Source organism: Bombina bombina, chromosome 2 (genome assembly GCF_027579735.1).
Source record: "Bombina bombina isolate aBomBom1 chromosome 2, aBomBom1.pri, whole genome shotgun sequence".
NCBI classification, from domain to species: Eukaryota; Metazoa; Chordata; class Amphibia; order Anura; family Bombinatoridae; genus Bombina; species Bombina bombina.
Window position 1 is genome coordinate 1,281,316,288 of NC_069500.1, and position 26,128 is coordinate 1,281,342,415.

Here is a 26,128-nt window from a genome sequence, read left to right on the forward strand (position 1 = left end):
TTGAAAAGTAGACACCCTAGGGTTTTTCAAATGCTGATATTTTAACACTTTCCATGCACTAATTCAACCACCAGTCTTTGTCAAACTTTTGGGTAGTCATTTTTTTGTGTTATTTTTCACACACATTGTACTTTAGGCATGGATTTTCAGTTCCTGTTATGTGTTACTGCCAAAAAACACCTCAATATGTGTTCAACAACCTCTCCTGAGTACAGTGATACCACCCATGTATAGGTGTGTTGGGTTCTCTGGGGACTAAAAGGCCTTATTTTTAGGAAGCCCATTCCATTTTTTCCACTTTGAATTTTCACATCCCATGCACCCATGTCCTATTTAAGACATTTCTGAAGCCGGCCAATGTAATTTACCTCAATCAAACCATATATTTTTGAAAAGTAGACTTCCTAGGGTATTTCAAATGCAGGTATTTTAACACTTTCCATGCACTAATTCAACCACTAGTCTTTGTCAAACTATTGGGCATTCATATTTTTGTGTTATTGTTCACATACATTGTACTTTAGACATGGATTCACTGCTCCTGTTATGTGTTACTACCAAAGAAGACACCAATATGTGGTCACCAACATCTCCTGAGTTCAGTGATACCACCTATGCATAGGTTTGGTGGCTTGTTTGGGGGGTGCAATGCCAAATGTCTGACATGCGTTTGTGATTTTTTTTCACATTTAACATATTTTCTTTGCCTATCGTCTTTTTGGGGGGTCTTTTAACATACCCCAATTTATTTGTTTTCCATGAATGTGCATATATTTGAAAAGTTGACACCCCAAGGTATTGTATATGGTGTGCTTTGATGCCTTTGAAGCAACCGTTTTAGCCCAAAAAATTGGAGAAAGTGTATGGTGGTTATTTTTCAATTTTCATTTTTACAGACACATTGCTTTTTGACTATGATTTAGGAGAGACTGTTGTAAGTTATTGCAAAAGAATACTTCAGGTTGTTTTCTGCAAGGCACCCTGAGTACACCTATGCCCCCCATGCATAGGTTTGCCAGGATTTTGGGAAGGTTATGTTACAATTTTATGACTTGTGATTTTAGTTATTAACAATGAGAGTATTTCTTCTGATAGGCCTATCTTTAGTTTGTGGCCTATTGCATACCCCACTTTTATTTATTGCCATGAAAGTGTATATTTTTTAAATGTTGACACCCCAAGGTATTGTATATGGTGTGCTTTGATGCCTTTGAAGCAACCGTTTTAGCCCAAAAAATTGGAGAAAGTGTATGGTGGTTATTTTTCAATTTTCATTTTTACAGACACATTGCTTTTTGACTATGATTTAGGAGAGACTGTTGTAAGTTATTGCAAAAGAATACTTCAGGTTGTTTTCTGCAAGGCACCCTGAGTACACCTATGCCCCCCATGCATAGGTTTGCCAGGATTTTGGGAAGGTTATGTTACAATTTTATGACTTGTGATTTTAGTTATTAACAATGAGAGTATTTCTTCTGATAGGCCTATCTTTAGTTTGTGGCCTATTGCATACCCCACTTTTATTTATTGCCATGAAAGTGTATATTTTTTAAATGTTGACACCCCAAGGTATTGTATATGGTGTGCTTTGATGCCTTTGAAGCAACCGTTTTAGCCCAAAAAATTGGAGAAAGTGTATGGTGGTTATTTTTCAATTTTCATTTTTACAGACACATTGCTTTTTGATTATGATTTAGGAGAGACTGTTGTAAGTTATTACAAAAACATACTTCAGGTTGTTTTTTGCAAGGCACCCTGAGAACACCTATGTCCCCCATGCATAGGTTTGACAGGGGTTTTGGTTAAAAAAAAATAACAGGCCCAATTTTAGAAAAAAATAGAGTAGTGAAATGTAAAAATCTGGCACAGTAAAAGTAAAAAAAACAAAAACCCATCTAACAGTAAACATAACCGAAAAAAAATATTTATATATATAACACCAAATGTATTTATTTTTTTAAAAATTGACCATTGTATGGTACCGCTTGAAGCAGTCCCCAATGCAGAGTGCAGGCTGTCCAGGGCAATCAGGACAGTGATATATGGTGTCCCTTCTCTTCCCCCTCTTGGTACAGACTCTGCATTTTTTTTGTGGTTTCTGCTTTGCGGCAGTAGGGGGGATTTTAAAAATAAAATGAGTAGCCCCAACTCTGCTCTCTCCCATCACCGCCCGGGGAGCAGGTGCATCATGGTACAAAATCCCAGTAATAATCTGGAGCTGAAACTGTAAAAAAGTTTTTTTAACTCTGGGGTTTGCTTTTTTGAACAACAAAAAAGCGTTGTGGGTTGCAATCTGCATTAGGTAAATTGCAACCTTTTTGTACCAGGCCCTTGTCTTCCGCATAATTAGGTAGGGCTGCAGCAGCTGATCAGCCAGATCAACCCCACCCATATGCCGGTTATAAGACTTGATGCACACTGGCTTCCTTATGATCTCAGCTCTGCCACGTACAGAAACCGCCACCGTCCTCTCTGTGTGGATGGTGGTAAGAAGGTATACATCCTTCTTGTCTCTGTACTTAAGTGCCAACAGCTCCTCTTGGCGCAGAGCTGAGGTCTCCCCCCTTCGTAGCCGGGTGCGTACAAGTTGTCCTGGGAAACCTGCGCGGTTCTTTTTAATTTTACCGCAAGCTACTGTATCAAAGCAATACAGTAGCTTGAACAAAAGGACACTTGTATAAAAATTGTCTAAGTACAAGTGATACCCTTTGTTCATTAGGGGTAATATCAGGTCCCAGACAATCTTGCCAGTGGTTCCCATATGTTCTGGGCAACCTGGAGGGTCAAGGTGGCTATCCTTTCCCTCATACACCAGGAAGGCCTGAGTATACCCAGTCTCGCTGTCACAGAGCTTATACACCTTTACCCCATATCTGGAGCGTTTGGAAGGAATATACTGCTTGAATCCCAGCCTTCCCTTATACTTCATTAGGGATTCATCAACGCATATATTCCTTCCAGGTGTATAAGCCTCTGCAAACCTGGCAGAAAAGTGGGTTATCAGGGGGCGGATTTTATACAGCCTGTCAAATTGGGGATGCTCCCTAGGGGGGCACAGGCTGTTGTCGCTGAAGTGCATGAAATGCAGAATCATTTCATACCTCTTCCTCGACATAGTCTGGGAGAAAATGGGGGTAGAGCAGATGGGGCTACTACTCCAGTAGGAGCGAATGGAGGGTTTCTTTATGATGCCCATCAGCATAGTCAATGCCCAGAATTTTTTGAATGCTGGCACATTGATGGGGGCCCATTGCTGCTTTGCCAAATATGTTCCAGGCTTTGCAGCACGGAACTGATGGGCATATAAATTAGTTTGGGCGACAATGTTCCCCAATATATCATCGCCCAGAAACACTTCCAGAAACTGCTGGGGGCTAAAACCTGCCACATCTATATTTATGCCAGCATTTGCTGTGAAGGGTGGGATATCTGGCCTCTGGAGATGAGGCATTACCCACTCTTCAGCAGCAATGGCAGCAACATGCCTCCTTCTGGCAGGGGGGCTAGCAGGGGGGCTGGCAGGGGGGCTAGCAGCCACAGATACATCACTATCAGTTGAGACTGCATCTAGTGATGTATCTGAGCACATGGCAGGGTCAAAATTGGGGTCTGAGTCAGAAATAGAGGCATCTGACTCTGACGCAAGGATGGCTTACGCCTCCTCAGCACTATATCTTTTCTGTGACATTTTTGTATCTGTCACAGAAAACAATTACTAAAAAAAATTAAATTAACTAAATTAATTAACTAAATTAACTAGCAAAAAAGTACAGCTATGCTAATGCCAGTGATTTATAGCGATCACTGGCAAGCTAGGGGTTAATGGCTCTGAAAATTAAATTAAATTAACTAAATGTTTCTGAAAAGAGCCTTTGGGTTTTTAAAAAATTACAACAACAAAATTAACCCCTAAAAAAATGCACAGACAGCAAAAAAGTACAGCTATGCAACTGCCAGTGATTTATAGCGATCACTGGCAAGCTAGGGGTTAATGGCTCTGAAAATTAAATTAACTAAATTAATTAACTAAATTAACTAGCAAAAAGTACAGCTATGCTACTGCCAGTGATTTATAGCGATCACTGGCAAGCTAGGGGTTAATGGCTCTGAAAATTAAATTAAATTAACTAAATGTTTCTGAAAAGAGCCGTTGAGTTTTTAAAAAATTACAACAACAAAATTAACCCCTAAAAAAATGCACAGACAGCAAAAAAGTACAGCTATGCAACTGCCAGTGATTTATAGCGATCACTGGCAAGCTAGGGGTTAATGGCTCTGAAAATTAAATTAAATTAACTAAATTAATTAACTAAATTAACTAGCAAAAAGTACAGCTATGCTACTGCCAGTGATTTATAGCGATCACTGGCAAGCTAGGGGTTAATGGCTCTGAAAATTAAATTAAATTAACTAAATGTTTCTGAAAAGAGCCTTTGGGTTTTTAAAAAATTACAACAACAAAATTAACCCCTAAAAAAATGCACAGACAGCAAAAAAGTACAGCTATGCAACTGCCAGTGATTTATAGCGATCACTGGCAAGCTAGGGGTTAATGGCTCTGAAAATTAAATTAAATTAACTAAATGTTTCTGAAAAGAGCCTTTGGGTTTTTAAAAAATTACAACAACAAAATTAACCCCTAAAAAAATGCACAGACAGCAAAAAAGTACAGCTATGCAACTGCCAGTGATTTATAGCGATCACTGGCAAGCTAGGGGTTAATGGCTCTGAAAATTAAATTAACTAAATGTTTCTGAAAAGAGCCTTTGGGTTTTTAAAAAATTACAACAACAAAATTAACCCCTAAAAAAATGCACAGACAGCAAAATGCAGCAAAAAAAAAGTGCACCTATGCTACTGCCAGTGATATATAGTGATCACTGGCAAGCTAGGGGTTAATGGCTCTGAAAATTAAATTAACTAAATGTTTCTGAAAAGAGCCTTTGGGTTTTTAAAAAATTACAACAACAAAATTAACCCCTAAAAAAATGCACAGACAGCAAAATGCAGCAAAAAAAAAAAGTTCACCTATGCTACTGCCAGTGATATATAGTGATCACTGGCAAGCTAAGGGTTAATGGCTCTGAAAAGAGCCTTTGGTTCTATATTTTTTAACAAATAAAAGAAATAAATCTTTCTCTCTGCTAAATACAGGTCTCTCTCTCCAACAAAATGGCAAGTGAGGAAGATCCACACTGATCATAGTCAATATTTACAAATATTGACATGATCAGACAAATGGGGTATTTTATTATTATTATTTTTTTTTTTGGGTGGGAGGCTCAGATTGGGTGACCCTAGCTTGCCCCTATGATGAGGCAGGCTAGGGACACCCCCAGAGGCCCCATGATGCACTGGGCATCGCCATCTTGGATGCCTAGTGAAGGGGGAGGGGGGGGCTATTTTAGGCTTTTTTTATTTTATACGGTTTTTTTTAAAATCAATATTGCCTTTTATTTTATAACTAACTAAGTGCCTCGACCCACCGAGGCACTTAGCACACAAGCAGAGCATCGGAAGCGTGTCCGATCGCTTCCGATGCTCTAAAACACTGCCGGGCTCCACGTGGAGCGAAACCGGAAGTGATCACTCGTGGGGGAGTGATCAATCCGGTCCCGGCACTCGGGAACAGTATTGCAGGATGCCTAGACCTCAAGGCAAGCCTGCAATACTGTTAGAGCAGCTGGAAGCGATTTCGATCGCTTCCAGTGCTCTGTTTAACCGACGACGTATGCCATACGTCCTCGGTCGTTAAGTGCTTTTTTTTTTTGTCCTCGGTCGTTAAGGGGTTAAAGTGATATTCCAGCCAAAATTGGAAACCACATGGATTTTTTTCGGTATTGAACAGAAGCATGTTTATAATATACACGCATTAGCAAAAATGCTTCTAATAAAAGCAATAGCTGTTTCAAATGTGTATTTAAATATGCACCGTGCACCAGCATTTAAAACACAGCACTTGCTCAGAGAGCCTAAGGTGCTTGTACCATCTAGTAATTACTCAATTTGTTAATTGCTGACATGATACAAGCCCCACTGATGATCTGAGCAGCTGCATTATTTAAAATGCTGGTGCACTGACAATATCTAGCTATGCTTCACATGCAGAGAAAAATGTTAACACTAAAACACTGATAACTTTTACTAGAAGCATTTTTGCCAATACATGTATATTGCAAATATGTTTCTATTCAAAGATGTAATAAATCTATGTACATTTAATTTTTGACTGGAATGTCCCTTTAAGCCAATCGCTTTGCTGGCTGTGCCTGCCCCAGCCCTGATTCTACCAATGATAGTGGCCAGCGGGAAAATTTCCACTCTGCCACCCAGCACCCTATGGAAAATAAAAGCAGCCTACCATTTTGCAAGGGAGTCCAGCAGTGCACAGACACTCTCTGTGAGTCCTCTTTTCCGCTTTCAAACAGCAGCTTTAAAACCTACACGCTGCTTCTTACACATCTGCCTTGTCTTCTCTATAAAAGCCTGTGCGCTATAACGCTCAATATACTGCGCACAGGCTTTTAGGGAGAGTAGAGGTTGGATGTGCACGTGTGCATAATAGGCAGCGCTGAAAATTTTAAATAAATATTGTACACCTTACCAGTGTTAGTCCTGCTGGATGCCGCCCTGCCACTAACTGTGCCTGTGTTCAGTGCACCTGTAGCACCTAGACTGCTGTTCCTTCCAAAGCTGTGCACACAGTCATGTGTGCTAGCTTGGTGTGCTGCTCTGTCCCCCTCTTCCTCTCTCTGCTGCAGTGACCACTCCAGTAATGATGTTCCAGGTGCTGTCAATCACTGTTATGAACCAGGAACCTGACTGGTGCTGATTGGCTCACCTCCCAAGAGGCAGCTATTGGACACAATGAGCTTGAACCACTCAGTGGGTGGCACTGGCGCTCATAGGTGCACAGTAGTCATGTTGCTCACTGCCTCTCTCCATAGATTTACATACATTTTTTTATATTTACAATGAATAATGATTTTTTTGCCCCATAATGACAGGTGAGGCTCTGCCTCCCATGACTGCACGTCCCTGATTATTTATATATATATATATATATATATATATATATATATATATATATATATATATATATATATATATATATATATATATATACACATACACACACACACACATATACATCTTTAGAAATGTATATGTATGTATGTCTATGTTAAAGTCCTTTGTCTGCCTTTTTTTTTCTAAAACCTGTGACCTCATATCTTAGAGGATGAAGACAAAGAGTAGTAAAGGATAGTCCGGCACTCTGTGCAGTGGATAAAAAACGTTTCTTTATTGATGTCCAACTTAAAAACAGGTACAAAATACTGCATCCGATCTCTGTTTACAGCACACTATGTTATAGCGAAAGGTTGGTGGTCACTAATGCTGACGCGTTTCGGCTCCCCACGCCGTAGTCATAGCATACTTTAGTGACCATCATCCAAAGTTTAAAAATGGTTAATTCAATCCCTATTGGTTAAACCCAGACCACTTCCTATGCTACTTAGTTACCATATTACCTCTTGTAGAAGAGGACTTTCATATACATATAGGTGTAATGCTAGTTAACGATCGTCTGGGGTTGTCATGTTCCTTGTTCAGAGGAGGAGAATTGCCTGGTATTTCGGGGCAGGACTGACCATGTCGGCGGGATCAGATTGATATACTACAGGAAAGTTTTCCTCTGTGAAAAGCACAATTGGGCAGAAAGAAGCTACTACCAGGTGGCAACCGGGCCATAGAACAAGCTATTGATGCTGCTGTTCGTTCCTGGCAGACTGCTTCTCATTCTGTTTTGCGTAATGCTAGTTAAACCTAGACTGACAGGGTTACAATATGTCATTGCAAGAATTCTATATAGCTCTAATTATACGTTGCCACCTGTATGATCTGAATAACAAATGGTGCTACTAGAGATATAGTTTAATCTATCTCAATCCAAATGGAGTCAAATTTGATTATAAACCCATAGCTATTGGTTACACTTGGGTGATGCCTACAATCAACAGCTTAATGATTTGGTGTTTGTCATTTAGAAATACTTTTAATATCATTTCAACAAGTGATGATGTGGAAAAGCTTTCACTTAGTGCCAAAAATTAATAAGATCAAATTCACTGTTTAGGCCAGACGGTCTTCTGGTTTTCATTTTTAGGATGCAGAAGACCTCCTCTCTGGCTAATATGAGATCTCTGTCCCCTCCTCTTGCAGGGGGCGGGATGTGTTTGACAATTGTCCAGGTGAGGGAACTGGGGGTTTTGTCGTGAACATGATGAAAATGTGTAATTAGGGGTGTTGCAAGTGTGCTCATTTTTATGTTGTTTATGTGTTCACGGATTCTGGATCTGACCTCTCGTGAGGTCATTCCTATGTATTGCAGTCCACACTGTGAACACGTGAGCAGATAAACAACATAAGTAGCTCTACAGTTGAAGCATCTTTCATGCAAGTATGATTCACCAGTGATGGTACTTGTAAAGCCATTGACAACTGCTAGATATTTGCAAGCTATGCAGTCAGTATAGTGGCACCTAAATACACCTTTGGTGTTCAGCCACGAGTTCATGTTATTTCTGTCTCCTGTTTTGAGTACAGTGGGTGCTAGCCTATTGCCAATTGTAACTCCCCTACTGTAGGAGAAACGATATCCCCCTCTGACTATGTTAGCTAGGCCATCATCGGCCAAGAGTAGTGGATAATGTTTAGATATTATATTGCAGACTTCTCTATATTGATCGCTATAGGTAGTCAAGAAAGTTGTTTTTTGTGTGTGTCCCTCAATTTGTTTCTTGCGTTCAGTTCTAGCCATAAGGAGGGAATCTCTATCCCCTTTTCCTACATCTTTCTTGATACAAAAGTACCATCTTTTTCGGATACTCTCTGGATATCAGCCTATCTGTGAGCTCGCTAGCCTGTGTTTCAAATGTGGTCTTATTGGAACAGTTTCTTAGAGTTCTAACATACTGTCCCTTAGCAATCGCTTTAAAGACTTTGTCAGGATGGCTACTTTTTGCATGCAGAATCGTATTTTTAGCTGTTGGCTTGCGAAAGATGCTTGTAGTGATATGACCCTTATTTCCTCCTGTTTCTCCTACCAAAGTTACATCCAAATAGTTAATTTCCTTTGGATTAGTTTCAAAGGTAAAGCCCAAATTCATGTTATTGTTATTTAGGTACTCGACAAAGTGTTTCACCTGATCTATAGTGCCCCTCCAGATCACCAAAAGATCATCTATGAATCTTTTGTAAAAAATAATATTGGGCTTGTGCATGTTTCTATCTCCATAGATGTGGGACCGCTCCCACCACGCCATATAGAGGTTGGCGTAGGAGGGGGCAAACTTTGCCTCCATAGCGGTCCCACACCTCTGGAGATAGAAACAGCCATCAAAACAAAAATAATTATGGGTGAGTAAAAATTTGGTCACCCGTAGTATGAAGCTACAATGTTCCTCCTCATACTGTCCTGAGTAAGTAAGAAAATACCTTATTGCTTTTAGGCCTTCTTTGTGTGGGATAGAGGAGTATAGGGATTTGACATCTATAGTTATCCAAACATTATCCTCATCCCAACCTTGTTCTTTTAATAAGCCTAGTAAATGCTTAGTATCTTTTAAGTGGCTTGGCAGACTTTCCACGAAGGGCTGCAAAATCGCATCCAACCATTGCGAGAGCCTCTCCGTGAGCGACCCGATCCCACTTATGATCGGTCTTCCATGTATCTCTGTACCTGGTTTATGGATTTTTGGTAAGTGGTTGAACGTTGGTCTGATAGGGAACTCTACTTGCATATATTTATATGTCTCATCGTCAAACATACCTATCTCTCTTCCCTCATCTAAGAGGTCTTTGAGCTCATTGCTAAAGTCATTTGTTGGATCCCTTCTTAGGTCAAATCGCTATCCACAGAGAAATCAAAAAAGAGGTTACTACACAAAGTACCAGTAGAAAATAACATCATTAATATCTCTGATTATACATTGACTGAGGCAGAAACAAAGGTTCTCAATAAGGGACTTAACTTTGTTCCAACATCCAATTTTAATTTGTTTTCAACATTATTAGATGTCAATAAACTAATAAGATCTTTGACTCTTAAGAAATTTTATAAACAAACTGAAATCACTGACAATGACTATGACAGAGCTGAAACCCAGACTAGGCCCAACCTCACCTTTGGTGAAGATTGTGATTTGTTAGCCCTAGAAGATTTATACTCTTCAGGGACAGTGGGGATAACTGATAACAAAAATTTTCCCAAATTCAAAGGTAACTCTACCTTTTATCCCATACAGAACAAGGGACATATCTTAGAGACTTTCCAAAGAAGGGTAGAGGATGACCTTACTGCACTTGACGCAAACAACAGATCACGCATGGGTAGTTCCAATCTAACACTAAAGGAAAGGGAAGCCCTCTCTAGATTACAGAACAATGCGGACCTTGTAATCAGAGCCGCAGACAAGGGCGGCTCAATTGTAGTCATGAATAGGAGACAATTTCTAGCGGAGGCTAGGAGACAATTGACAGACATGGAACAATAATGGGTAGCCAATATCCCCATATCACTACGTGAAAAAACAGCAAGAGATTTTCTCCTTTCCGTGTAAGGAAAGGGAAGCCCTCTCTAGATTACAGAACAATGCGGACCATGTAATCAGAGCCGCAGACAAGGGCGGCTCAATTGTAGTCATGAATAGGAGACAATTGACAGACATGGAACAATACACTCCACTAAGAAGGGATCCAACAAATGACTTTAGCAATGAGCTCAAAGACCTCTTAGATGAGGGAAGAGAGATAGGTATGTTTGACGATGATACATATAAATATATGCAAGTAGAGTTCCCAATCAGACCAACGTTCAACCACTTACCAAAAATCCATAAACCAGGTACAGAGATACATGGAAGACCGATCATAAGTGGGATCGGGTCGCTCACGGAGAGGCTCTCGCAATGGTTGGATGCGATTTTGCAGCCCTTCGAGGAAAGTCTGGCAAGCCACTTAAAAGATACTAAGCATTTACTAGGCTTATTAAAAGAACAAGGTTGGGATGAGGATAATGTTTGGATAACTATAGATGTCAAATTCCTATACTCCTCTAGCCCACACAAAGAAGGCCTAAAAGCATTAAGGTATTTTCTTACTTACTCAGGACAGTATGAGGAGGAACATTGTAGCTTCATACTACGGGTGACCAAATTTCTACTCACCCATAATTATTTTTGTTTTGATGGCTGTTTATATCTCCAGAGGTGTGGGACCGCTATGGGGGCAAAGTTTGCCCCCTCCTACGCCAACCTCTATATGGCGTGGTGGGAGCGGTCCCACATCTATGGAGATAGAAACATGCACAAGCCCAATATTATTTTTTATAAAAGATTCATAGATGATCTTTTGGTGATCTGGAGGGGCAATATAGATCAGGTGAAACCCTTTTTCGTCGAGTACCTATATAACAATAACATGAATTTGGGCTTTACCTTTGAAACTAATCCAAAGGAAATTAACTATTTGGATGTAACTTTGGTAGGAGAAACAGGAGGAAATAAGGGTCATATCACTACAAGCATCTTTCGCAAGCCAACAGCTAAAAATACGATTCTGCACGCAAAAAGTAGCCATCCTGACAAAGTCTTTAAAGCGATTGCTAAGGGACAGTATGTTAGAACTCTAAGAAACTGTTCCAATAAGACCACATTTGAAACACAGGCTAGCGAACTCACAGATAGGCTGATATCCAGAGAGTATCCGAAAAAGATGGTACTTGGTATCAAGAAAGATGTAGGAAAAGGGCATAAAGATTCCCTCCTTATGGCTAGAACTGAACGCAAGAAACAAATTGAGGGACACACACAAAAAACAACTTTCTTGACTACCTATAGCGATCAATATAGAGAAGTCTGCAATATAATATCTAAACATTATCCACTACTCTTGGCCGATGATGGCCTAGCTAACATAGTCAGAGGGGGATGTTGTTTCTCCTACAGAAGGGGAGTTACAATTGGCAATAGGGTAGCACCCACTGTACTCAAAACAGGAGACAGAAATAACATGAACTCGTGGCTGAGCACCAAAGGTGTATTTAGGTGCCACTATACTGACTGCATAGCTTGCAAATATCTAGCAGTTGTCAATGGCTTTACAAGTACCATCACTGGTGAATCATACTTGCATGAAAGATGCTTCAACTGTAGAGATACTTATGTTGTTTATCTGCTCACGTGTTCACAGTGTGGACTGCAATATATATAAATGACCTCACGAGAGGTCAGATCCAGAATCTGTGAACACATAAACAAAATAAAAATGAGCACACTTACAACACCCCTAATTACACATTTTCATCATGTTCACAACAAAAACCCCAGTTCCCTCACCTGGACAATTGTCAAACACATCCCGCCCCCTGCAAGAAGAGGGGATAGAGATCTCATATTAGCCAGAGAGGAGGTCTTCTGGATCCTAAAAATGAAAACCAGAAGACCGTCTGGCCTAAACAGTGAATTTGATCTTATTAATTTTTGGCACTAAGTGAAAGATTTTCCACATCATCACTTGTTGAAATGATATTAAAAGTATTTCTAAATGACAAACACCAAATCATTAAGCTGTTGATTGTAGGCATCACCCAAGTGTAACCAATAGCTATGGGTTTATAATCAAATTTGACTCCATTTGCATTGAGATAGATTAAACTATATCTCTAGTAGCACCATTTGTTATTCAGATCATGCAGGTGGCAACGTATAATTAGAGCTATATAGAATTCTTGCAATGACACATTGTAACCCTGTCAGTCTAGGTTTAACTAGCATTACACCTATATGTATATGAAAGTTCTCTTCTACAAGAGGTAATATGGTAATTAAGTAGCATAGGAGGTGTGTCTGGGTTTAACCAATAGGGATTGAATTAACCCTTTTTAAACTTTGGATGATGGTCACTAAAGTATGCTATGACTACGGCGTGGGGAGCCGAAACGCGTCAGCATTAGTGACCACCAACCTTTCGCTATAACATAGTGTGCTGTAAACAGAGATCGGATGCAGTATTTTGTACATGTTTTTAATTTGGACATCAATAAAGAAAAGTTTTTTATCCACTGCACAGAGTGCCGGACTATCCTTTACTACTCTTTGTCTTCATCATTTTTGAGCCAAACAAGGATACCGGCCGACCGACACCAGTTTGAAGCCCTCCCGACCCACCTTAGCAGTAAAGATAGGATGAGAACGTGACGTCAGACGCTGAGCCAAGTCACGCGCTACCTCACTGAACCCGGAACCAACAGGCGGCTTGAGGAGGGGAGCGGACGGCATAGCCGAGAGATATATATATTTTTTTAATAAAATGCATTAGATTGTGTTATTATGGGTGTAACTGTACTTTGTAATGTATTTTTGATGTGTTTTGTGAGACTTTTTTTGTGACTCTGAAGAGACGGTAAGCCGACAAGTGTTAACTTCAATTGAGCTTAAGTGATAGCGTTTTTACTTTTAACTTGTAATACGAGCGGAAAACCCAACTTGAGCAAACACACGCAATATTCCTTTACAGAAGGGGAGGTTCAATGGCACTACCTGATTGGTGAAAATGACTACACCCTAAAGTTATTATTAGCTTCTTTGCCGAGTTAAAAAATAGGGTAGGATGTGCTGTGTATTAGATATACTTCAAAAGCAAAAAGAATGGATATAGATGCCACTCTAGAATACACATAAAGCACTCATTGTAGACATTGTATTAAAAGTAATATTCCATAACTAGTGAATGGTCACCAGATGGGCCAGGATGATTCGCAACATATTAATTTTAAAACATAACTTTTATTGAAAACGCAAAAAAACAGGAAGAGAGGGGGAGGGGGGCAAGAGGGGAAGACCAATGGTAAGTGACCATAGGCTTCCCTAGTGTAGGATAAATGAAGGCTTAAAAATATGCCTGGGAAAGGGAAGAGGTAGGAGGGACAGTGCACCTAAGGGATTAACCTCTGAGGACATGTGTACCGCGGGGGATATAAAGGGATATTAAGCTAGCCCTCTTCACTCTGTTGTTGGTTCTACCACATATTTTTGTGTAACATGCAATTGTTATGGTATGTTATGAATAAATAACTTTGCATCGCATCTCCCCCTGTGCTCCTCTTTCCTTGTTTGTACCGTTACAGAAGATCTATGTTTACACCAATCACACTGATATACTGATATAGACACAATGTATCTGATTTACGTTACAATCTAACCAATATTGGAGGTACACAGCACATACCTTATTTTTCCAAACCCCCCTTTAGCTGCTGATTTTAATTGCACATCCCAGTATTTTAATCTTCCTGTTTTTTTGCGTTTTCAATAAAAGTTATGTTTTAAAATTAATATGCAGTGAATCATCCTGGCCCGTTTGGTGACCATTCACTATTTATGGAATATTAAGTTGAATACAATGTCTACGAGTGCTTTATGTGTATTCTAGAGTGCTTTATGTGCATTGCTTATGCGAGCAAAACTCTATCCCCAGTAGACATAAAATTTAGTGATTGCGAAAAAGCCCTCTTATCTACTGTATGGGCTCTACAAAATTTCAGCAGCAATATACAGGGCAAGAAAATTATTGTAATAACGGTCCACCAGCCTTTGCTATATCTGCAAAGTGAGAGAATAAGAGATGGAAATTTGTCTAACAGCCGCATAACCGCTTGGACTCTTTCCTTACAAAGCTAGCCTTTAGAAATTTGCTATAAGCAAAACAAAATGAATCCAGTCGCACAGGGGCTTGCTGAGCTCCATGACTGTACTGCTAAGGATCATGTGGAAGAGTTATTAGAAGATGATTTCCTGGAGGAACAATTGCTTTCCCCATATAAAATATACGAGGACCATTGTCAAACATTACCTTGGGTATATGTTGATGGTTGTTCTTAACATGTCACCATTGATAATGAGCGCAGATTAGTCGCCAGCATTGGTATAACTTGAGTAAATGGATTCCCAAATATTTCTGTAGGTTTCAACATTGGACCAAGATCCAGTCAAGTTGCAGAACTCACTGCTGTTCTAAAAACCAGTGAAATGGCTATTGAACAAGGTATTCATTAATTTGTGATCATTACTGACTCAAATTATGTGCGTGACAGTTTAGTTGAATACCTGCCAACTTGGAAAAGAAATAGCATGCAGAAAACTAACAACAAACCAATCAAACATGGCAAGTTGTTCTGCGAGATTAATAATCTAGTGGTTTCAAATGGGTTAACCATACACTGGAAAAAGACCAAGGGTCATTCCAGGGTTCTAGGTCCTGATAAGGAAGGCAATGATCTTGCGGATTCATTAGCCAAACAAGGAGCCATAACTGGAGAACTCCTTAATATCGACCACTTAATGGGTGCAACTCAGGTAGAAGTCATTACCAGAAACCAGGCTAAACAACAGAGTGAGCCTAACCTGGTACAATGGAATCAGGATTCTCCTAGTGAGGACCTGATCACTAGTCAAAAAGAAGACCCCATTGTAGGCATCTTCTATAAACACATAGAAGATCCTGAAAGCAACCCCATCTCAAAAGAGGACGGTATTGGCAAGGAAGATCTTAGAATCCTAATGAAATCCAAATCACAATTCAAGTTAAAGGATGGTTTGTTAGTTAGAACCTTCAAAACTGGCATCCAACAATGGGTGGTACCTACAAAGTTCAGAGTTCTCATGCTTCAACATGCCCATGATGCTCCCAAATCTGGCCATCATGGCGCCAAATCAACATATGAAATATTGCGTGACTACGCCTTTTGGCCACATATGTTAAAGGATGTTCAAACCTACGGTCAAGGTTGTTTAATCTGTCCAAAGTTCCAACCCACTGCACCAACGCATAGGGCGCCATTGCAGAAAAGGGGGATGGTAATGCCATGGTCAGATATACAAACTGATTTTATTGGTCCAGTAACAAGGTCATCAAGAGGTAACAAATACATGTTGGCAGTAACTCGCCTATTCACTAAATGGGTAGAGTGCATCAGTGCACCTAACAATAGTGCTGAAACATGTGCAACATTGCTCATCAACCACGTGTTTTCCAGATTTGGTTTACTCCAGAGAATCAAATCTGATTGGGGAACCCACTTTCATTAGCGAAGTGATGACCAAAATGTGGAAAATACTAGGGGTCAAAAACAGAAACATTTATCAGAACTTGATAAATGCCGCCCATACGCATCAATATGTGGAGAACTTAAGGAAGCACCTGCAATATGCCTTTGCATTTGCTCAAAGGAACTTAGAGAAGGCTGCAACTGCCACTAAAACCTATTATGAGCTCAAAACGTCCAAAAAGTAATATTAAATAAATAATAAAGTTTATCTTTATAATTTTGGAAGAGATCAGATCAGGTCAAGGAGAAGAAATTCCTTCCATTATGGAAGGGTCCTTTTGTCATTACTGACAAAATATCCCCAGTTGCCTATAAAATTAGGATACCTAAAAAGGATTATGGATAAATGGGTCCATATTAATCAGTTGCGAGTGTGCCATCACAGACCCCAACTACAAGTCATAGAGGGAGAATGAAGTGTCATATCCCCAAATGCACTAAAGAAATATTGTAGTTTAAGGATGCCTAGCTAGCGAGCAGGAGGGCTCAAAAATAACGGACTCTCTCCAGAGAAGATGGTCTATTATGTAATATATATGCAATATATATAATAAGATAAAATAACTATGCAACCTATCAAATCAAATATTACATTTGAGCATGCTGATTTTATCGCTGAATACATTCTGTGTATTGCAAATCTGAGGTCAGACAAGAGATGCCTTTTTCTGATTACAGAACATCTGAGAGCAAAGGAATTGTTTTCAAAGATTCCCTATCAGATCACTAATGACCCCATGTGAAGATACACAGTCGCTGGGTCTGGGACTGAACTCTTTGAGGCTTGAGTATATGCAGAGAGAAAAAAAACAATCTTAGAGGGGAAGTGACCATTCAAACTTTGATACAAATTGCTACCATCTTTTTTTTCAATACACAAAGAATCTGAACTCAAGTTACCTACAGACATATGGGAATGTTGTTACTTAATCTTCATATAAGATTATATTAACAATATGTATGTATGTATGTATGTATATATATATATACAAATGAGTAAAAAGAAAAATTCCTGGATACGTACATAAGTTAAAAGTTCCTTTATTGATACATATTTAAAAAGAATGAAACAGGCACACAAGAAAATTAGCAGCCAGGTGTGGCACTGATGGCTTACGCGTTTCGGCTGGTAGCCGTAATCATAGCCTGTAGTGCTAAGTGTCACACCCCTATACATACTAGTCATCTAAAATCTGATTGGATAAAATGTAAATTAACACACCTGTGCGCTAAAACCGACTTGTACTCTTGATTGAGCATACAACCAATGCAGAATAATAATATTAAAGGTATATCCACGTTCCATATGGGGGCATATGCAGACAGAAATAATATAACTAAATAATTAAATAATGTAAATGGGAGCATACTGTGTCTTATCTTTTTTGTGTCTTATCTCCTTCTCTAACTGTATTTTTCAGTATGCTCCCATTTACATTATTTAATTATTTAATTAAGCACTACAGGCTATGATTACGGCTACCAGCCGAAACGCGTAAGCCATCAGTGCCACACCTGGCTGCTAATTTTCTTGTGTGCCTGTTTCATTGTTTTTAAATATGTATCAATAAAGGAACTTTTAACTTATGGATGTATCCAGGAATTTTTCTTTTTACTCATTTGCATCTAACGCCAGTCTTACCTGGATTCAGTGCTGTGGGGAGGTGTGTGCTAATACACTGCAGCAGTTGGAGGAGTATCGGAAGGAGATCAATTGGTGATTCGTTGTGGGTGAGTGACAGGAGCAAGCCGGCCTATGGGAGGCAGTCCGCCAATGGAGGCGGGGAATTAGAACGTCGGAGCAGCTGATCATACCTACCAGGACGCCTAGCAAACAGCACCGGACGAGACGAGCACTTGGAGAGGTATAGTGATGCCCGTGTATCGTAGGTCCTTGAGGATGATCCGGTAAGGATATTTGCTATGGCAACAGTGGTATAATCTTCTTGGCTTCTTACTCACACGCACTACCCACAAACTTTGTTTGCTTGTGTCAATATATTTACACGGAGGATCTATCTTATGCTGCAAGTGTAAGGACTAATATTACAATATTTATACATTTATTTGCTGTTTTTCAGTGAGATACAGAGTTTCTCCCTTTTTTGTATTTTATTTATATATATATATATATATATATATATATATATATATATATATATATATATATGTATGTATATGTATTGATCTGAAAATTACTGTATTGGATAGATGTCTGTTGTATTGAAGGGCTGCATTGGTGAATTTGAAATGTGTTATAGAGTCTCAGAATAATAACATGTGTTTATTTTTATTTTTCAAACATGTAATAAGATGTCCTATGAATATTGGTCATAAACATAAATACATGCACTCAATAATTCTTAGAAACATGAAATATACTGTATTCACATTAAGATACAATATAATGCCAGGATGTTGAATGCAATGATTATGTGAAGAGCCAAATAATTTACAGTATAATTGCTTACTAGTATGATACAGGAAGTATACTCATATTTGGTATGTATAGATACATGCTGAGTTATATGGGATGGGACATATATGCTGACCAGATAGGTTTATTAATGCAAGAAATTATAGTATATTAAATAAACATTTTAAGGTGAGATATTTAAACTGCAGCAATAATTTGATAGCAAAACTGTTTTTCTGGTTATCTGCTGCCATCTAGTGGTTTGTGCGAGAGTTGCAACCAAGGGGAGTTGTGGTATGTTCCAAATAACCAATGATATGTTCAGATCCCAGAGTGAATCAGAGACAAACATCTGAGGGCCTATCAAAATCTGGTGGGAATGATTAAAATAAAGGTTGTCACACACAGTAGACAAGGGACACACAGACTCAAAGAAGCATAAGTTTTGGAGAGGAAAATAAACAGGCTTTGTGCCAAGTAGATTCTCTGCCATTTTGGGACACTTTCTTGAATAAAGGAAGATAACAGTTTTGAGGCCTGTACCTTTGCGATATAGTGGATAAATCCTTCTCAGATGAACCACAAGAAATTCTGGAAACTGAATAATCATTTGGTTATGTGGTAACGTATGGCAGTGACTATAATTTAATATTTTAAACCAAATGCATTCATTGTTGTTACAGTTTACTTGAAGTTAATAATTGTAAAAGGGCACTTTGTATTTTATGCTTATATCCATAGCCCTGTGTAGTTTTAGCTACTCACATATACATTGGCTGTTTGCATTAATAATATATACAATCTCTGGTATTTTATTGTGGGATTTTAATGTGATTCATTGTGAGTAAAGTAAATTTTAAGGGTATATCTTTTATGATCTTTGTTAAGAATATTATAACAGCATACGCATGTATAATTTGATTCATAATCTGGTCTCTACATGAATATATTGCAATGTGTATATAACTATTAACTAATCTAAAGAATTTAGGAAAAAATATTAATTTCAATTGTTTTTGTATATACATTTTTATTGGGGGGTTGTTATAAAGAATAATAATAAATAAATTGTATTATAACCCTGCTATATACTGACACTGAAAAAACAGTGCTTTGGTTCGCTGCGCTACTACTATAACCAACAATCCCATTCCGATTGTACACAAAAAAAGCGCATGTGTTCGGGAGCGCGCAATTGCTTCTTATGTAAATTTTATACTAATAAGAGCGTAGAGATTGGCTGCATTTTAAATACGGAGGCATGGGCAAAAAGTGGGGTTGACGTTGGCACAGGGAAAGTGGAATAAATGACTTATAATTGTATTAATTTGCAAACTTAATTTACAAAATAAGGTATGTAATTTAATATTGTTTAGACAATAACTATATGGGAGAAACTTGAATTGTATAAAATTTAAATCTCCTTTCACGGTTCTTTGATGCATAGTTAATGAGAATTTAAATGTTTCCATTCACCTACTATTTTGAATAGACCTCTTAAATTGTTGCAAGAAACAATATGGCCTAGCATTATTCATACCTCCACGGGGCAAATTGTATGAAATTCATATTTAAAAAAAAATCTTATCTCAGCCGCGCAAATCCACCCCTAATCATGCTACAAACGTTCCCTGTTTACTTGCTATTGAAGGGACATTCCGGTCAAAATTTAAATACACAGAGATTAATTACATCTTTGCATAGAAACATATTTGCAATATAAATGTATGGGCAAAAATGCTTCTAGTAAAAGTTATCACTGTTTTTGTGTTAACATTTTTCTCTGCACGTGCATTTGAAGCATGGCTATATATTCTCAGTGCACCTGTATTTTATATACTGCAGCTGCACAGAACATCAGTGGGGATTGTATGATGTCAGCCATTAACAAATTGAGTCATTAACAGATGGTACAAACACCTTAGGCTCTCTGAGCAAGTGTTGTGTTTAAAATGCTGGTGCACGGTGCATACTTAACCTCTTAAGGACATATGATGGAATTTTTTCGTCATAAAACAATTGAGCAAACTGAAAGCTGTGTCCTTAAAGGGTTAAATACACTTTTAAAACAGCTATAGCTTTTATTAGAAGCATTTTTGTTCAATACTGAAATGCACCCATGTGGTTTACATTTTTTATGGCACTGATACCTTGACTGAGAGACCCTGCAATAATTACTTGTGGAAGCATTAATTATTTCTCAATTTCTATAACAGTTTTAAATCACAAACATCCCAAGTGGATTACAAGCAAAGACACAAACGTGTATGATTATTTTGCAAACATACAAAGTTTGGTTTTCACAGAAGGGGCTGTTTTCTATTAGAATGTAACACACCCTCATTTATATGGATTACTTGTCACAATTTCTGTTGCATTACTTTTTGAATAAGCATTAGACTAAAGCAAATTGTATGAACATAACATAGTAATCCCACTGCAGTAACGTTTATTTATTACTGTGATGTGGAGAACAGGCCTCACTCTGAGACCCTATTACTAATATCCATAACATTACATAGAAAAACTGGGTTGTTTGCCAGTTCTTAATAGTTGTAATGTTACCTAACGACGAATAAAACTGGAAAAGCAATTATCATCAAAGGCTAATTACAAAACGACTTGTACTCACAAAATGGATCTTTCAGTTGTTGGCAGATCAAATGATTAGAAATGTGTAATTATTTTACAAAACTTAGTCATGACGAGCGTCAGTAAAAGACACAGGGCAGCCCGTGTATGAATGGCAGCGTATGTTTGTGTGCGTGCAGCCCCCTCCCCGCTGGGATGTCTGTGCATGGAGGAGGAGAATGTGGATCCCAGGAGCATTGGACGCTTAGCCTCGGGGCCAGATACAGGGACACAACCCCAAGATCAGCCGCTGGGTGTCTAGAGAACTCTGCCAGACTCAACAGGAAGGACCCTCCTCCCCCCAACAGACGTAGAGACCCCGTGCTGGGCACAAGCAGAGGTCCCCAGAGCAGCAGATGTGCACCGTGTAAACGGAGAAGGCACTGAATGACCTGCCCTGGGCTTTATGCTAACTTGGACTTACAGACCCCCTGTCCCGGGTTTAGGAGAGACAGCTCTGGATACCGATAGCTGTGTACAGTCTTTGTTTAGGCTGTCCAGGTACATAGCGAGCCCCTGCTTGGGCCTAGCCCTGGGTGCAGGATGGCTGCCTGCCACACGGTGCTGCTGGCTGCCGTGCTACTATTACGAATGTATCAAGGAGAAGGTGGTGGGTTTTCGCTTCCCCCAGGCTGTAAGCAGGATGGTAGGCCCAGGGGCACCGGGAGGACAGCGGGAATCGGAGCAGAGTCCGGAAAGGTGGTGTGTGTGAGTGTAGACACTGGCAGAGTTCTGCCCCTGACCCAACTGCCCAACCGGACCAACACGCTGTAAGTACTGAGTATACGATTTACTGAGATCCCCGTGTCCCCAATTAAGATGACTTATTTAACTATTTAAAAGTTGCTAGACTGATGCTGTACAGTTTAAACAATGCGTTCTTATTGTAATGAGGCAGTTATATTGTGTTATACTAAAAGGTATTCTAGGTACTCTCTTGGGTCACTACGGGAATATAGTGTGTACAGTTCTCGGGGGTTGTAGCAAAACATGTCCCAATATGTTGGAATTAGTGTTATACTGAATACAAAGCATGGTAATTGCAGCTATACAGAATACATTGTTGGGTGGCTGCAACTGTACTGGGTACACTGCTGGATGATTGCCACTAAAATGGGTACAGTGCTGGTTCAATACCACGAATCCGGGTTTAGTAAAACCACTAATCTGGGAACAGAGTTTATTGGGTACCGTACTCTACTAAAATGGGTATTGTGCTTGATAACTGTTACCGAGTTGTGTATGGCCCTGGGAGACTGTAGTAATACTTGGTTTATTTTCATACTTGGAACTGTGCTGGGTATCTGGTACTTTACTAGATGCAATGCTGGGCTACTGTACTGGGTACACAGGCTGTTACTATATTGGGTACTGTGTCGATTTTCTCTAATACTTGGCACAATGCTATAGGTGGTTGCTGTTATACTAGATGCTATGCTGGGTGTCTACAGTATATGATCTGTACTTGGAGTTCTGCTGTTCTACAAGCTACAGTTTTGGAGACAGATGCAGTAATTGCTAAGGTACTGCTGCTGATGGTACAGGATGTGTTACATTTGCATAACATCAGATTATATCTCATGTAGTGCTCTATTATTCTCACTTTAGTTTCAAATGGGCACAGCATCCAGGATCTTCTTTTTTTCTTGATACAATCTCTGGGAATGCTTTTGTGCTTTACTTCTTATGAGTTTTAGTAGTGTCTATAAAATATCTTAAAATTAACTAATGTCATTTTAGTGTCAGTTTAGCATTATACATTTTTACAATTCTAAAGAGCTAATGCAACTTACTTTTCATATTTGAAATTAAATATAAGATACAATGTAGTTTGTGCAGAACACCTTTGTAGTTTTACTTTTATATTGGTTGCATTCTTTACTTCCATATACCAATTTAGGAATTTCTGACCATTGCATAACTTTGTAACAACTCTCTCCACCCCACTGCATATTATTATTATTATTATTATTATTATTATTATTATTATTATTTTAAGTAAACCCCTTTAATATGTAAATGGTGATGGAGTACAAAACACACACCTAACCACGGTTATAATTAATGTATTTGATCAAAAACCAAAACTGCTATAATAACTCACCTATGTGTCACTTGTAGTTTCTATAAATCCTCTTCTACTATGTTAATTGAAAGCTAAGTAGTCCAGGATTGTAATTATGAATGTAAAAAAAACTTGTTTCTTTCTATGACGATTTAACAGTTTTCATCTTAAAATAAACTCAACAATTATTAAACAGACCTTTTTAATCTTCCATAACTGTGCCACACCCACACCTTCATCTCTAACCATCCCTTTTTAACCTTAGTCACCATGGGCCATTAATTAATATTTCCCAACTGAGAGTTTGCAAGTTCAAGGTTTACAAGTAGAAGGCTAAGTAAATAAAATGAAATAGCAATCAACACATTTTGTTTATGCTATGCAGGACACAACACATTTCATGGATTTTAAAATGTGACATCTCTTCATATTAAAGATCTGCATAATCAACAAATACATCATAACAATACAATGCAATAACACTTAGTCTGAGCTTTTTAAATGAGTAGCAGATTTATTTATTTTTCGGACAAATTTTAAAGTTATGTTTATTTCCACTCATGTGACAACCATCAGCCAATCACAAATGCATATACGTATATTCTGTGAATTCTTGCACACATTCTTGCTTAGTAGGAGCTGGTGACTCAAAAAGTTTTAAATATAAAAAGACTGTGCACATTTTGTTACTGGAAGTAAATTGGGAAGTTGTTTAAAATATCATGCTATATCCAGTCAATTTAAGTTTAAATTTCCTAATTAGATACAATTATGCCATGTCTAAGTATGTGTTAAATTTCCAATCTTTGCTGTTATTTCTTAGCTAAGGGCAGTAGTGTATCCCAGCTCTGTTCTTTAAATATCTACAAGTACTGATTTTGTGTATCTCTGTGGCATATATTTAGTATTTTAAAAATAATAATGTGTTTAATAATAAACTTTCCTTTTTACTGGTATTATATTATTTACTTTGTTCTTTTAGTATCCTTTGTAGAAAAACATATTTAGGTAGGCTATTGAGCTGGGAGCTAGCTGCTAATTGGTGGCTGCTCATATATGCCTCTTGGAAATTGATTACTGATGTGTTCAGCTAACTTCCATTAGTGCATTTCTGCTCATTCAATAAAGGATACTAAGAGAGTGAAGCAAAGATAATACAAGTAAAATGGAACGTTGTTTACAAATGTATGCTTTGAATGATTAAAGAATAATTTTGGGTTTCATGTCCCTTTTTAAGAGTTTTTAGCAACATTTTCATTTGCATGTCCTAGTGTATATATGACTTAATGGTGAGCCAATGTAATAATGTATAATATGTACATAGTTACTGTTTTACTGCGAAGCACCGTCTGTTTTACCTGAGTTCTAATTTTCAACTTAGTTCACTATTGTACTACAGTAGCTCAGAGCTTATTCCTCGGTTTGGCTAGTACTATAATTAAAGGCTGTTACACACTGCAAGCGATGCGGTGCGGACATCGCTTCTGAAGTTCAGATATTTTAACTCTGAGCACTCAGGTAAGCGACCTGACGCGGCTGAGTGCGCAGAGATGAAAAGGCAGGACACACTGAGCATGCACAGTCGCATCATCACGTTGTGTCGCAGCCTTAGCGAGAGGAGAGGGGGGCCCTACAGAACGATCACTTGGGCGGAGAGGTGGGGAAGGGGAGGAGCTACATACACACACAAAAAACAAACATTTTTCTGTAAAAAGATAAAAAAAAAATATATATGAACTGGATATTGGCAGACAGTACCTAAGATGGCAGATACTAGTTAGAGGGGGGAGTGTTAGAGACCTGTTTTGGGGGATCAGGGAGGTGGGATGGTAAGGGGGGATTCTACACTGCAGCAGAAAAAAAAATCCCTAAAACTTCACATTGGCAAAACAAAGGGGATCCCAGAGAGAACTTTTAATGATTGCATAAGTGATATGTAAATAATTTCAGTGAAAACCACAACGTTTGTGAAAAAGTTTTTTTTGTTTCATTGCGTTTATCAGTGAAGTGGTGGAATGAAATATACCAAAAAAATGGCCTAGATCAATACCTTGGGTTCTCTACTAAAAATAAATATATATAGTTTTGATAGGTAAATTTAAAAAAAAAAAAAAAAAAGCTCCCTTTTTCTGTTTAAATGGAGTGATGGCAAAAATGCTCTCTGATTTTTGTTTAATTGTTAAATGCCATATTCCCCAAAGAACTGTTTGTTCTTATAACTCTGAGATTTAATTAACATAGTAGACATAGACATTATGAAATAAATTAAAACTGTATAACCAAATGCAATGTTATATTCAAAATATTAAATGCATATAAAACCCAAACTAGGGCTGCAACTTATGATTATTTTCATAATCGATTAATCGGCCGATTATTTTTTCGATTTATCGACTAATCGGATAAAAAGAGAATCAATAATAGTTTTCTATGTTTTAAATAAAATCCACATAATGAGTGTTACAAATATAAACTTCAGACTAAAACTTTACATTAACACAACTGTTTCTTCAATTTTTAAGCAGCAGAGCACAGTTTTATAATTATACTAAACAAAACCACAAACTGTTTGAAAAGAGGTAGAACTAGAAAGAGTTAGACTATCACTGTTAATAACATTCTGTTGTTCACTCTTTCAGAAACTTTGCATTGAAATGCAAAAATCTCAACATGTCCACATGCTTCTGGCTAAGGCTGGTTCTCTGTTTGCAGCTATATTTCCTGCAGCAGAGAAAAGGCTGTTGAGGTGTATAAGTAGGGTTTTGCCAATTTCACCAAAGTGGGATATTTATCTATGCTAGCTCTTCACCAATGCTAATTGTTTTCTACCTTGGCAATATATTATTAT

The 26,128-nt window shown here is 38.4% G+C and overlaps 2 protein-coding genes across 2 annotated transcripts in view; one reads left to right on the forward strand and one right to left on the reverse strand.

Annotated features, from left to right (window-relative positions):
• LOC128650275 (cytosolic beta-glucosidase) overlaps window positions 1-21,482 on the reverse strand; it is a 269,269-nt gene extending 247,787 nt beyond the window's left edge. Inside the window, exon 1 of the mRNA XM_053704095.1 lies at window positions 21,217-21,482. The gene's annotated coding sequence lies outside the window, so the exon portion shown is untranslated. The remainder of the gene's footprint in view (window positions 1-21,216) is intronic.
• Window positions 21,388-26,128, forward strand: part of ADGRA3 (adhesion G protein-coupled receptor A3) — a 197,882-nt gene continuing 193,141 nt past the window's right edge. Inside the window, exon 1 of the mRNA XM_053704094.1 lies at window positions 21,388-21,985. Within this exon, the coding sequence (XP_053560069.1) occupies window positions 21,759-21,985 (227 nt within the window). The 5' untranslated portion in view covers window positions 21,388-21,758. The remainder of the gene's footprint in view (window positions 21,986-26,128) is intronic.